Genomic DNA, 14,381 nt, shown 5'->3' on the forward strand with positions numbered 1-14,381 from the left:
GTTTACACAGCACACACAATGCCTCTGCACTCAATACATGAAAAAAGAAAGTAACTAGTATGACTTATTTGAAAAGTAACACAGTAGTAATGCATTACTTTAATAGTTACATGAAAAAAGTAATCTGATTACGTAACGGAAGTTACTTGTAATGCATTACCCCAACATTGCATTGTATAAACAATTTGTATTCTGTAATCTGTATTTCATTTTCAAAGTGTGAATCATTTCTCTGATGATAAATTCACCTCTCAGAGGTTAAAAGGTTTAAAATAGCTTTATGTAATTTTGAACTTAAAAGGAACTTGAGTTAAAGATTATAGTTGTCATAATACATCTAATGCTTATTCATTCATTCGTTTGTTTGGTTGGTTGAATTAATAGTTAAACTGGGTCAAGCACAGAGGAATCTGGCGTAGGTCTGATAACAAAAAAAACATGTTTATCTTTACGAACAAATATTGTATCGTACAAGTATGTGTAGAAAGAGTGGGAACTGCACTAATGGCTTCGTAAAGGTCTGTTTATGAATTTACATATCGCGCTCGGTACAGACCTCATTGAGAAGTTAGTCGGTTGTAGAAGTAGTAGCAAAGGTGATGATGCTTGAAGGTTAATGATTAAAGTCCAAACGGCGTGATAGATAGTGTCCCAGACACGCTGGCCTATATTCGACAGCCCCCTAGGTGTCTCACTTTAGCAGTGTTTGTCAGGACTCCGGCGAGGATGTGCGCTGACGTCACCGCCGTGTTGATTTGCTAAGCGGCGAGCAGAGAGGAGTTAGTGCGTGTGAGAGAGAGCGGGTACTGTGAACTGCGTTACTATGCTACAGTCCTAATAACCGCACGCTCGGAAGCCAAACGTGCAAGACAGGTGAGTACAGGCGCGCACCTTTAAAACACCCACAGCTCCTGACAGACCCTTCAACCTGTGTGTTTTCAGTTTGGGAAATGTTCACGTTATGAGATGATCCGCGTTGTGTTGATCAGATGTGTTTGCGCTCAGCATCACATCAAGTTACAGTGTTTCTACTGTTGCTTCAAGTGAAGGTGAATTGTGAGAGTGCACCGGGAAAAGTAAAAGCGTGGCTGTCAGTGTGGTGCAGGCTCGGGGCACCTGATGGATATGACTGTTTATGTTCATCTTTACACATGTGGAGATGTTATGTTGACGTAAGCGTGTGTTTTAGTATTCGGGGGACGTGAGGTCTGCTCGCTCACCAGACAGTGACGTGCTTCCATGTGCTTTATTCTCAGCGTGACTGTTTCACATTGAACATCTAGAGAGTTTAAATATGTCCTGACTGAAGAAGAACGGCGTAACGTTAGAGCAAACAAATGTCGGTGATTTGATGATTATTATTTTGCTTGTCACTAGGTCTGATCATTAAATCAGAGCCGCCGTTGAGGTGCGTGTCACTGGCTTTCCAAATAAACCGGCTGTGATTTTTAGTTTTAATTGTGTTAGTTTGCTTGTTTCACAGCAGCGTTGAAATATATTATTTAAACCGAACGTTATTTTGCTCGTTCACCCGATATGCGCGCGTAACGGTAATGAAACAAACGGTCCTTTAATAACTTCAATTGATTCACGTGTGAACAGTCGAATAGTTATGTATTGATCCTGAGCTCTGACTGGGCTGTTCATCGGTCTTTTTTTTTATCATGTATAAGTTAGATAACTGCTATTAGGCGGTTGTTGACTAATACGAATATGTGTGGATCGTTTCTTGACTTTTGTTTGAGTTGTTGTAGTGATGTACACTTTGCAATTTGCTAACGTCTCAGTTAACTGCACTTCAAAGGCGACCTGTTCGTTTCTCACTTACTACTCGTCTTCCTGTATTCTGTAGTAATTTAAACGGCGTGAAACCCCTTCAATGTATTTCTCTCGTGTCGCCCTTTATCATAACTTTCGCTTATTTGCTGTCTGAGACGGTACACTCACAGTGAAAAACCCCGTCATTCACGCCTAAGATCACAGTGTTTGATATAAAGACTATTTACTAGTCTGTGGTGAGGCTTCTTGTTGATCAAATAAGACGGGGGAATATATAAAACGCCTGCGTAAATCTTCCGTTCCTTATCTGTTATTTTAAATATATGTGATAGTGTTATTAAAGGGATGGCTCCCTTTGCTGCTGTTACCACATATTAGTGCTGGATATTCCTCTGATTGTGTTCACTCAGAAGTGACGGTGATGTTTTTGTTGAAGGTATAATGTTAGCTTGTTGTAAAAAGCAGATTCTAAACGTTAAATTATAGCTGGAATGTATTTATTAACTCATAAATTGTGGGAATGGTCAAGTTAAATATTTTACAGCCAGTTGATTGACAAAATTACACGTTTTTTGCTTTTAAATATTACCTTGTAAGTGCCTATATGTGATGTAGCAGAAAAAGGACGTTTACACATGGTACATGGAAGTGTGTCTAAAACCAAAAATGCGTTTTGGTGTGTTTTAGGAGCTCTAAGCTGTTTTGTGTCATCCTCTGTTCCAACTATTCCTGGCAACAGATTGCCTCACTCTCCATGCTCCGCTCAGTATCCCTGTCTGTGATGAGAATACTGAATAAGATGCCATTTCATTTCAGGAGGCTGTTGATGGGCTTTGTGAGGCGAGCTCGAACACATAGAAACAAAGGCTTGATTACTGCCAGCCTTTACTAGCACGAAAGCCAAGTTTACACGTTTCGCATATGGGGCACTTATCGTTATGTGTTTTATTTTGTGCAATTTGACAGACCTATGGTCTGATTTTTCATTTGTTTTTTAGGGATCTGTTTCTAGAAAGATCTTAGGTGTTAAATGATGATAGATTTGTTTTTGTACAGTACAGAGAAAAATTTTAATCTAATGTACGGATGTTATTGTGAGGTACCATCTTTATTTGTTTCATACTGAAATAATCAGAATGATGTTAATTTAAGAACAAAGACACGCAACAATCAAAAGAAAATCAAACATTGTGACTTTGCTGCATTTAACTGTGTCTCTCTTTCATCTCTTTCTAGATTGACCTTATCTTGTTTACAAAGATAACTGAACAGACTGCTACGTGGAAAGAAAGACTCATGAGTTGGCCGTGTGGATTTCAGAGACGTTATGGATTTGACTAAAATGGGTATGATCCAGCTCCAGAACCCCAATCACCCCAATGCCCTGCTGCACAAGGCTAATCAGATGCGCCTGGCCGGCACGCTGTGCGACGTGGTCATCATGGTGGACAGCCAGGAGTTCCACGCTCACAGGACCGTGCTGGCCTGCACCAGTAAGATGTTCGAGATCCTATTTCACCGGAACAGCCAACATTACACTCTCGATTTTCTCTCACCAAAGACCTTCCAGCAGATTCTGGAGTATGCCTACACTGCCACGCTCCAAGCTAAAGTAGAAGATCTGGATGACCTGCTGTACGCAGCAGAGATTTTAGAAATAGAATACTTAGAGGAGCAATGCCTGAAGATACTGGAGACCATCCAGTCCTCGGATGAAAACGACACGGAGGTCAACATGAACGACGGAGGCGCGGAAGACGACGACGAGCGCAAGGGACGACATGGCAGGAACCCGAAAAAGCATTCCGTGGAGGAGGGCAGCTACGTGGCAGCTGCCCAGCAAGCACTGACGCTGTCAGGAATGGTGGATCAGAGTCCTTCCGTCTCCACCTCCTTCGGCCTCTCCACTATGAGCCCAACCAAAGCAGCCGTGGACAGCCTGATGAGCATCGGCCAGTCCCTCCTGCAGAGCACCATGCACCCCGGTGCGGGTGCCGAACAGCCCTTGCATGGCAACTCCCACCCCATGATGGGAGAGATCAAGACGGAGATGATGCAAGTAGATGAGAGCGGAGAACACGAGAGCCCTAAAGCCATGGAATCCAGCGCCTCCAGCAACGGCGAGCGCAGCGGAGAACCTGATAAGAACCGTGATGGGCCCGGCACCCCTACCAGGAGCAGCGTGATCACCAGTGCCCGTGAACTGCACTACGTCAGGGAGGAAGGTGTGGGCGACCAGCAGGTGGAGGTCAACCAGATGGGTCTGGAGGCAATGGCGGGGATGACCGAAAAACACTTGGCGTCACTCTACGGCATTCCTCCCAACCACAAGAATGAAGCGATGCTCTCTATGCCCGCCTCCATGGCCTCATCCTTGCACATGTCCCCAGCCTTGGCCATGTCCATGGACTTTAGTGCCTATGGGAGCTTGCTGCCTCAGAGCTTCATCCAGAGGGAGTTCTTCAACAAGCTCGGTGAGCTAGCTGCTGGGATGAAGCCCGACGGCCGCAGCCCGAACGAGCGCTGCAACGTGTGCGGCGCCGAACTGCCTGACAATGAGGCCGTAGAGCAACACAGGTAAGCTGCTGTTTTTGTTTTTCGGTTGCTATAAATGCATGTTTTTTGCCTCCCTCGGTGCAAAGGCAGGTTCCTAATTCAATTAGTTTACGGCGTTCTGTGAAACAAAGGACCGCAAGGTGCCCATATTTAGAAATTCTTTTGATTAAAGAACTTAGTTGCAGAGAAATGTTAGTGGAAGATGAGTCATGATGGTTAACTGTTGATTGCTTATCTTCTTTCATGCTGGAGGTCAATTTGCTTAACACTCTGCCTGCGGTGGATATGAGAGAGAATGATTGCAGAGCTGAATTACGCACGTATATGTTTTCCTCTTGCTTTCCCCTTATCAAGAAAAATTGCTCTTCAGCTGAAATAAGTTTTGAAAGGAGTAAGAGAAAATGGGTCAATCAAGTTGCAATACAAGATCTTGAAACTGCTTAAAAGTATCATTCATACAGTTAATTCATCAGGGAAACTGACGAATTCAGTGCTGTATAAATTAGATGCCAATTTGCCTTTTGGTTATGATTTATAATAAAATCATTGTTTTTTCTGTTATAAAACAAAAAATTGGCATCATCAATAGTTAAATATATCCCGTTTTGATACATTTCTGCAATCGCACACAACTAGATGAGGCATTCCCAGGCTAGTGAAGAAAAATGATTATTTTTAACTTAGTTCCTTTAAGTGGGCCGTCTGTTTGTCGCGGCTCCCAGGCGTTGGGTGCTGATCACTTCCAGGCCTGCGCTGGTGGCTGCCGAGTGGTCCTGGAGAGGCTCTGGCTGAGCCCATTAGCTGCACCTGGAGAGGGGGCAGGCTAATGGGAAGCAGCCCCCCTGACCCCCATGGTGTGGCCAGTGATGAGTAGGCCAGCCTGGGCCCCAGCCACCCGGGACAAGGAGGGCCTTATTAGCTTTATGAGTAGAGCAGACTGTCCAGCCCAGGAAATGAGGGTCTACGTGGAGGACCCGTGCCGACCTCCGCAGCGTAACCTTTTGGCCACTTGGCTGGCCTCTGGTTCTTGTCAGTGTGACTTGTGGGGGTGTTGCAAGGAGCTGGGACGAGGCGAGGAAATCCACGCCAGACGTTATCAGCTTTTGAAGCCCGCAGCCGCACCCTTTGAATCGCTGTCGACTAGACAAAGATTGCGGGATTCACATGTTGAACTTATTTGCGTTTACATTAATTTAGCAGACAGAGGAGCCAAAAATATTCATAGTAAGAAATGCAATGATCATTGTTTCAGGGCTTGAATTGTTTTAAAACTTGATGCGTGTAAATATTTAGCCGTTTCTTTTAGATTCACATTTATTGTTCTTAAGAAACAGCTGATGACTCGAATGAGGCACTGAGTGTGTTTATTCTTGTGTCATGAAGCAGGCTGTTCAGATGCTATCCAGCGGAGAGAGTTTTGATTGGATAAAAGATAAAGTTAAAGTGAGCCAGTCATGCACATCTCGGAGTCAATTGCAGAGAGATGCAATAAGATTTTAAAGCAGCAAGTGTATGAAAAGGCACTGAGGGAAAACGCCACACACAGGCATCTCTTCGCAGAGAAATTGATTATGTATGTCCTGCCATACCCTCACAAACCATACGATGTTATTTTGATAATTGTGCGAGTTTTAGTGCCAGTTGTTTACAGGATTTCACTAGATCTGCATTCTGCGGGTTTCCTAATGACAGGCCTAGGATTGAGAATAAACTGGTGTGAGCGTTCGTCCTTGATCTGTTGGAATGCACGACGGTGAAAGTTCATCTGAGGATTCCGTTTCAGTCCAAATATCCATGTGTCTTTGGAAGTGCTCAAGATGGCATTAATAAATCCCTCTTAATTACCTTCATTATTCACCAAGTGAAAAATGCTCGTTCAACCTTGTGAACTTTAAGGTTGGTGTTTATCTTAGAACAGAATAATTGACAAGCCGTGTTAATTTAAAAGTTGTCTGCGCTCGTGTGAATCATCGAAATAAGCGCGTTGGCATGTCAGATGTTCTGAATATGACTAAAAGGATGCAGCAGTTGCCGAAACAGCCAATGACAGTGATTTATTTATTTATTTATTTTTTTTTTAGCAGCGCTATTCAGATCCAAATTGTTGTTTGATTAAGGGTTCTTGAGATGGGCACGTTTGTCAGTTTAAATTTGCATCTGATCTTCACTGTATTTATTTGAGTGCTTAAAAAAATGAGAATCTAAGAGACGCATGACTGTAGTTTGAAATCATAAAAATTCCAATGATTTTTAGTTCCCACTCCATATTATTCCAGAAATATCAGTGTACTTATCTACTTTACTTTCTTTTGAAGTTTCAATAATCTTCTTCTTATAATAAAAAGAATGACAGATTTGCCATGGTAAGGTTTTTGTTCCTTTTTAAAGGTTTTTTTTTTTCATCACAGCTCCTGACAGTTCGCAGCAGACGGGGCGGCAGCTCTTGTGACTAATTACAGATTATTTTGCAACATCTTGTGCCAGGGTCCCAGCCATCTCTAGCACTCGGCGTGAAAAATATTTCTGTTTGAGAGTTCATTTAGGGTGAACAGGTCAAGTTAACCGTCTGTAATTATTCCCAGATTGGGCACGAGCCTTTCTTCGTGTGTGCATTTGAGAGCAAACCCATCAGTAAGTGCTTGCTTCCTGTATAAATTTAGCTTGCTGCATTCATTCCCCATTGCCCTGGGTTATGTCATAAAGCTCTGAATGATATGTGCATCGCTTCCAAATCCGTGCGAGTGTCAAGACTATCCTATTAACTAGACCACTGGAGTAATCTTGTAATATCTGGAGTAGATGTATGTCTGAGGGTTGCCTAAATGAAGGCGTTTATTTGTTTTTCAATCACCCAGAGTTCCCTACAGGAGCTAAATCGAAGCACCGTAGCAGCTTTTGACACAAACCGGAGGAATTTCTTTTTTGCCAAGGAAAACAGTTTGTGGCCCTTTGACTCATGGAAAATGATTACAGAAATATTTCAGCAACCTGCCAAAAAGAAAAACAATCAACATGCGCTGCTCTGAAATATTTCACAAAGAGTGGAGGGAAAAAAAGACACCGCTTTTAATCCACACTCTCTGGGCTCTCGACGTAGATCATTTGGTGTCTGACTTTTAGGTTGTTCCTCATGGCAGACAGGTGGACAGGTTGAGCGTAGCTGAGCTAGCATAGGTAGTGCTAACTGTAGAGCTAGCTACAGTGTTTAAACAGGAGGCAGGGCCTTATCTGTGCATATCAGAGACAGCGATAACCCTGTGCTCTCCTTTCCACTATACCAAGAGCAGATGGGGATGATAAGTCCTCATGGTGCTGCAGAATGAGATAACACCAGGCTGCAGTGAGGTGAGAGGCACCTCACAACTTTCCTTGTATGCTCACAAGTGCAGTTGAGTCTTACCACAGAGCTGTAACGCCCCTGTAACGGCTGTCCCCTGGATTTTTGACACACAACATGAACTTTGTGTTCGGTTTGTGTTCCGCTGCTGTAACAGTAAGCAGTGAGTCGCTATATTATGGTGCGTTTTGTTGTTTAAAAATCAAAATTACTCACTCTCAAGCTATCCTAGGTGTATGACTTTCTTCTTTCAGACGATACAATTGAAGTTATATTAATAAATGTCCTGTTCTTCAGAAAAGTCCTTCAGGTCCCACAAATTCTTTGGTTTTTCAGCATTTTTGTGTATTTGAAACCTTTCCAATAATGACTGTATGATTTTGAGATCCATCTTTTCACACTGCAACTAGTACAGAAAGTTCAAATGCTTACTGATGCTTCAGAAGGAAAACAATGCATTAAGAGCCAGGGATGTAAACTTTTGAACGGAGTGAGGATGTGTACATTTTTTTTCTTATTTTGCTAAAATATGATTTTTTTTTTTTTTTTCATTTAGCACTGATCTTCAGAAGCTACAGAAGGTACTTACATGTTTCCCAGAAGACAAAATAAGTTAAATTTACCCTGATCTTTAAATTCCAAAAGTTTTCACCCCCCAGCTCTTAATGCATTCTGAAGCATCAGTGAGCATCATTGTTGGAAAGGGTTCAAATACACAAAAATGCCGAAAAACCAAAGAATATGTGGGACCTAAAGGATTTATCTGAAGAACAGTGGGCAGTTTAACTGTTAAGGACAAACAAGGGACTCATGAACAACTATCACTAAACAAAAAAACAACACAGTATTAAGAATCAAGTGTATGTAAACTTTTGAACAGGGTAATTTTTTTATAAATTCAACTATAATTTTTTTTCTTGTGGACTATATGTAAACATCTTTTATGCGATTAAAAAAAATAACATGCATTTTATATGATCCCTCTTATTTTGATAAACATTTTGCAGATTCTGCAAGGTGTATATAAACTGTATTTATGAGTGAAATTTAAAACAGTATTAACATATATTTCAAATTGGTAATAAAATCAGGCATAAAAACTGCATCCTTTTTTACTTTTTAAGAAAAATAAATGTATTTGTAAATCTGCAAACAATCAGCCTGTGTTTACTAGATTAAACAAACACTATCAATATGGCTCTTGGTTTTTGTTTAACTAAAACGCATGGTTTTCTCACATTCATCTTGCTATGAGTGGTCCGTCTTCACTTCCTTATATTATCTTTGGTGTGACTAAGGATGGGCTGTGGGCTTTTAGTCAGGTTATATGCCATATTTGTAATCTAAAAATGATTAAAACAAAGCTGTAAGAAAAACATTTTCAGTGATTTGTGATGGATATATATACATGTCACATGCATAATGGAAAGTCAAAACCCTGAAAGTTATTTTTGAACTTGGATAATTTATCCATTTAGGTCGTCTTAAAAGTCAAACGTCCTCTGTGCCAGTTGATTTGATAGTGTGGTGTTTAACTCTAAAGCCTTATGGTAATTAAGAATGATTGCAATTAAGCCAACGCGACTTCAAACAAGTGGACCCTTCACTTTGTCAAGTTAGCCAATTAAGTTTCTGAAACTCCTCATGGCTGCTGTGAAAATGGGAATAATGCCGCCCCGAAATGATTTTGACCTTTGAATGCGTTTCTGGGACAAGAAATTTTGTCTTGTGAAATTTCTGGATGTCTAAAAATCTGAAATGCCTACTTTATGTTCGAGATGAGTTTGTTAGTGTTTTGAGGATGAAATTGAGTCATTGCTTAATTAAAGCTACTCTCTTTCTCAAGATATTCTGTGGCAAGGAAGAGAGCGTAGAAAGAGGAAATCAAGTTTATCAACCAAGTAGTGTGAATTCACACGTTTTCATAGCCAATTTTAATTTATAGTTGAATATTTAAATAGAAAATGCCATCACAAACGTTTATATTTTTTATTTAGCAACAAGTAAAACATATATATTGAATGCCTATAAAATATATGTGTGTTATTTGTATTTTTCAGTGCCTTTTCTTTCAGATGCTAGTATTTGTCTATGCAGCCCACATACGCCAGCAGCTGGCAGGCGCCCAATTATGGACAGGCTTTAAAAGCCCCGCTTGAACTGTAAAGATTTACACCGCCACCCCTCTGATCTGGAATCTGCCTTCTGTCCTCACTGTCAAGACAAGAGATGTATCGATTAAAGACTTAACACTAGGTTGCATCATGTGTATTGGACTTGCGCACCTTGACTGCGGCTCTGTATCTTCAGAGCCTCGCTGACGAAAACAAGTTTGTTGATTCGTGTATCAGAGCAGTCCATCAGGTGAATTTCGCCACCTTACTCTTATTTGATTCGCTTCTGTCAACTCATATCTGAGGCATCACCTACACAGGGATCGGCTTCGGCACTCACATGTAGAAAAGAAGAGACTTTTTGATTCGCACATGAATAAGGAATAAAAGTAAACACAGACAGGCAGACAGCGCTGCCCCATATTATTAAAGCGATAGACATCTGGCATGCCCAGTAAAAAGACATGACGGTTGCTCACAGGGCTTTTTTCACTGAGGTGCTTTTCACTGGCCGCTTTCTTATCTGCTTTCTGCAACTGGAGATGGAAGGATTATAGACAGAGCAGGGCGCTGCAAGCCCACTACGGTGCCAGGTGGCACACTAACCGCCTCCGAATATATCTCAAGCCATTCTGCTCTGCCACACATGTAGATGCGCGTATACGTGCATTAAAATCAGATTTAAACAGTGGCCGTGGCAATGTAGATGAAGCAAGAGCAGGCGGGATGAGATAAGACACCGGTGTTTAATAGATGGTGGTCTTGTTTTCTGGTTCTTGTGTGACTGGTCAGCAATCAGATTCACTGCTGGGGTGAATCAGTTCATTGGGATGAATTTGATGGGGAAAATGCTATAGTTGCTGTACTGCCACTTTACAGAAAATGAAAGATTTCAGTGGTTTCAGAGTTGCCTTGTAACTTCTGACTCTTGCCGTTTGCTCTATAAAATGATCTCTGTCATTTAGTAATTATTTGAGCTTTTGGATTTGTATTCACTTCATTCGTCTTGAAAGGAAAGTTCATCTAAAAATGAAAATTGTCATTATTTACTCACCCTCAACTTGTAGGAGTGTCTTTCTTCACTGTAAATTAAAAAGTTGTTTCAACTTAGTGTTTGTGCTGCCTTAAAATTGTTATTTTAGATATTTGAGTTGAGTAAACTCAAAAATTTTAAGGCAGCACAAACACTTACTTTTTTAAGTTGAAACAACTTTTTTTTTTTTTTTTTTTTTTTTTTTTTTTTTTTACAGCGTTCTGCTGAACACAAAATATATTTTGAAGAATGCTGGTTAACCAACAAAATATCTTCTTTGTGCTCAACAAAATAATAACATCTTGAGGATGGAGTTTTCATTTTTTGGTTAAACTATCCATTTAATAGTATAATAAATAGTATATTATAGTTTAAGTAAAATATACATTGCACTTCTTGTGTCCGGAAAGAAAAGTTCACCCAAAAATGAAAATTCTGTCATCATTTACTCACCCTCAACTCGAAGCAGTGTCTTTCTTCAGGGTTAATTAAAAAAAAATTTCAACTTAAAGTAAGCGTCCATGCTGCCTTAATTTTAATTTTAGTCAGCATGAAATGTTAAGTTGTACTACATGAAACCACAGATATTTCAGTTGAGTAAACTTAAAATTTTAAGGCAGCACAAACACTTTTTTTTTTTTTTTTTTTTTTTTTTTTAAATTGAAACAACTTTTTTTGTAAGTTGTTTTTTACAGTGTTCTGCTGAACACAAAAAATATATTTTGAAGAATGCTGGTTAAACAATTGGTTATTTTCTTCATGTAGAAGACAAGACTGCTTGGTTACCAGCATTCTTCAAAAAATCTTCTTTGTGCTCAACAGAAGAAAAAAAAAACATCTTGAGGATGGAGTTTTCATTTTTTGGTCAAACTATCCATTTAATAGTATATTATAGTTTAAGTAAAATCATCATTTACTCACCCTCAACATGTAGGAGTTTCTTCTGTTGAACACAAAAAAATATAAATTTTGAATGCTGGTTACCAAACAATTGGTTATTATTTTGAAAGTCAAGACTGTCTGGTTACCAGCATTCTTCAAAATATCTTCTTTGTGCTCAACAGAAGAAAGAAACATATTGAAGATAGTGTTTTCATTTTTTGGTTGAACTATCCATTTAATAGTATTTAAGTTAAATATACATTGCACTTCTTGCGTCCTTAGAGAAAAGTCATCCAGTTTTGCTTCAGCCACGGTATACATCACAGGTTTCTCTTTTCAGTAAGTACAGTGTTTTAATCCCATCAATATCCCATTAGCATCTGGTTTCTGGCTCCCGCGACATGAAAGAAGATGTGTCGGTTCCCCCTCGCTAGTTCTAAGGCGCTGCCGAGCTGCGTGTACAATGAAGGTCTGGAGCAAAGGGCCAAGCCAAGCGTGCACGAGGGCTGTGTGAATGCACTGCTGGGGCTCCGGAATCCCCTGGAAGTATCAAATCAGAACCTTCCTCGGGCTTCCACCGAGAGGGGCTCTAATTAGCTCCTTTGTTGCCTGTTGAATGGGGTGCCAGAGATTGGCAAGGGGCCCCCGATAGAGTGATACAAGTGTGCTACGGAGGGGGTCATAAAATACCCATCACATTAGATCTGTGTGATGTTGGACCAGGTAGGAAGCGGCCGAGCTGTATGTTGAAGGATTTGTTTATGGGAAAAACCTGTGCTTGAAACACCAAGCACGGTAGTTCTTGGTTGCTTAACTGCTCTGAGGTAAATCAATAGAGATGGTTAAAATGATAATGCTAATGAAGCTGAAGTCACTGTTTTTGCATAGTGCTTGAATTTATTTGCATGCACTGTAAAAAAAATAAAAAATAAAAAAATAAAATAAAATAAAATAAATCCTCCAGCAGCTTAACTTCAATTGCTGCCTTAAAGTTTTAAGTATAATCAAATCAGCTGTACAAGATCAACTTTTTTATTTTTATTTAATTGTCTAAATTAAATTAAAATTCACTACTAGTGAAAAGTTTTTGAGCAGTAATATTTTATGTTAATATAAAATATGTTTTTAAAAAATTATTTTCTGCTGACAAAGCCTGCATTTATTTGATTTAAAATACAGCAAAAGCAGAAGTGTTGTGAAAAGTTTTTACTATTTATTTTACTATTTTTAATAATTTACATTTTAGGAAAGAAATTATAGAAATTAATACTTTTATTAAGGAAGGATGATTTAAATTGATCAAAAGTGATGGTGAAGACATTTATGATGTTACAAAAGATTTATATTTTAGATAAATGCTGTTCTTCTGCACTTTCTATTCACCAAAGAAACCTAAAAATATTATACTCAGCTGTTTTCATTATAATAATAATAACAATAAATGTTTTTTTGAGCAGCAAATCAGAATATTAGAATGATTTTTTTTTTTTGAAAGATCATGTGGCTGGAGTAATGATGCTAAAAATACAGCTTTAAAATCACAGCAATAAATTACATTTTAAAATGTATTAAAATAGAAAACAGTTCTTTTAAATAGTACAAATATGTCAAAATGATAGTGTTTTTTTTTTTTTTGCTGTACTTTGGATCAAATAAAGGCAAGCTTGGTGAGCATGAGACACTTCTTTAAAAAACATTACAAATCTTGCTGTTCAAAAACTTTTGGCTGGTAGTGCTTATGCTCACTGTACTTTTGATCTAACTTGTTTGATTTAAAAAAGGATAATTTTGTACCATATCAATATAAAAAAAAAAGAAGAGAAGGAAAATATATTCCATTCATTGTTATTTAAAAAGTGCATTAAAGATCATATTACATCAAAGTTTCCCAATCTGGGATTTGTGAGTTCAGTAAAAAGCTGATAATTAATTAAATCATAAAAATGTGTTTAAAACAAATAATTTAAAAATGAAGTCAGAATAAAACGCATAAAAATCATACCTGTTTAACTGCATGTCATGTGACCATCTGAATATGTAATCATGTAATCAATAAAAAAGTAACTAGTCTGATTACAAGTATTTTAAATGTAATCCAATTACAAGTACTTCATATTTGGAATCAGATTACATAATCCAGATTACATGTAATCAGTTGCTACCCAACACTGATTGTTTATGTTTTATTTACATGTGCTGCTGTGTTGTGTTGGCACCGATTCACTAAACAAATCATGCAAATCAGTTAATGCTGAAAATGCGTTAATGCAGAGCTTAAATGGCATGTTTTGTGCATTTAGCGCACAGCAAAAAATTTGCAGGCAAAAGGTCCATTATTAAACCAAGCAGCTGTTTGTTGATCAGTGTGGTGAATTCACATGACCAACTTGAACCCAATGTGAAATCTGTGTGGGTAAATCTTTCTGCACGGATTCCTTTTGAAATAATTTATTTCATATTATTTATCACCCCCTCAGTGTTTTCACTGTCTTTCTGCCCCTCATCTCTTTTCTTCCACTCGCTGACTTCCTCTCTTTCTCCCCCTTTCTGTGAGGGGTGGAAATTGAGTTAGTTGAGACATGGCCTAAAGAAGCCTCCCTCTTTTTTTCCTCTATTATCTCCTGCTGGAGGCATTTGAGAGATATGGGATGGCAACTCTCAGCGAATGCAGAAAGCCAAC

General features: G+C 39.1%; 1 protein-coding gene across 1 annotated transcript in view; it reads left to right on the forward strand.

The window, feature by feature from the left end:
• Positions 1-716: 716 nt before the first annotated feature.
• Positions 717-14,381, forward strand: part of zbtb16a (zinc finger and BTB domain containing 16a) — a 131,447-nt gene continuing 117,782 nt past the window's right edge. Inside the window, exons 1-2 of the mRNA XM_051093507.1 lie at positions 717-873; positions 3,016-4,356. Of these exons, the coding sequence (XP_050949464.1) occupies positions 3,107-4,356 (1,250 nt within the window). The 5' untranslated portion in view covers positions 717-873; positions 3,016-3,106. The remainder of the gene's footprint in view (positions 874-3,015; positions 4,357-14,381) is intronic.

Source organism: Labeo rohita, chromosome 21 (genome assembly GCF_022985175.1).
Source record: "Labeo rohita strain BAU-BD-2019 chromosome 21, IGBB_LRoh.1.0, whole genome shotgun sequence".
In the NCBI taxonomy this organism is placed as follows: Eukaryota; Metazoa; Chordata; class Actinopteri; order Cypriniformes; family Cyprinidae; genus Labeo; species Labeo rohita.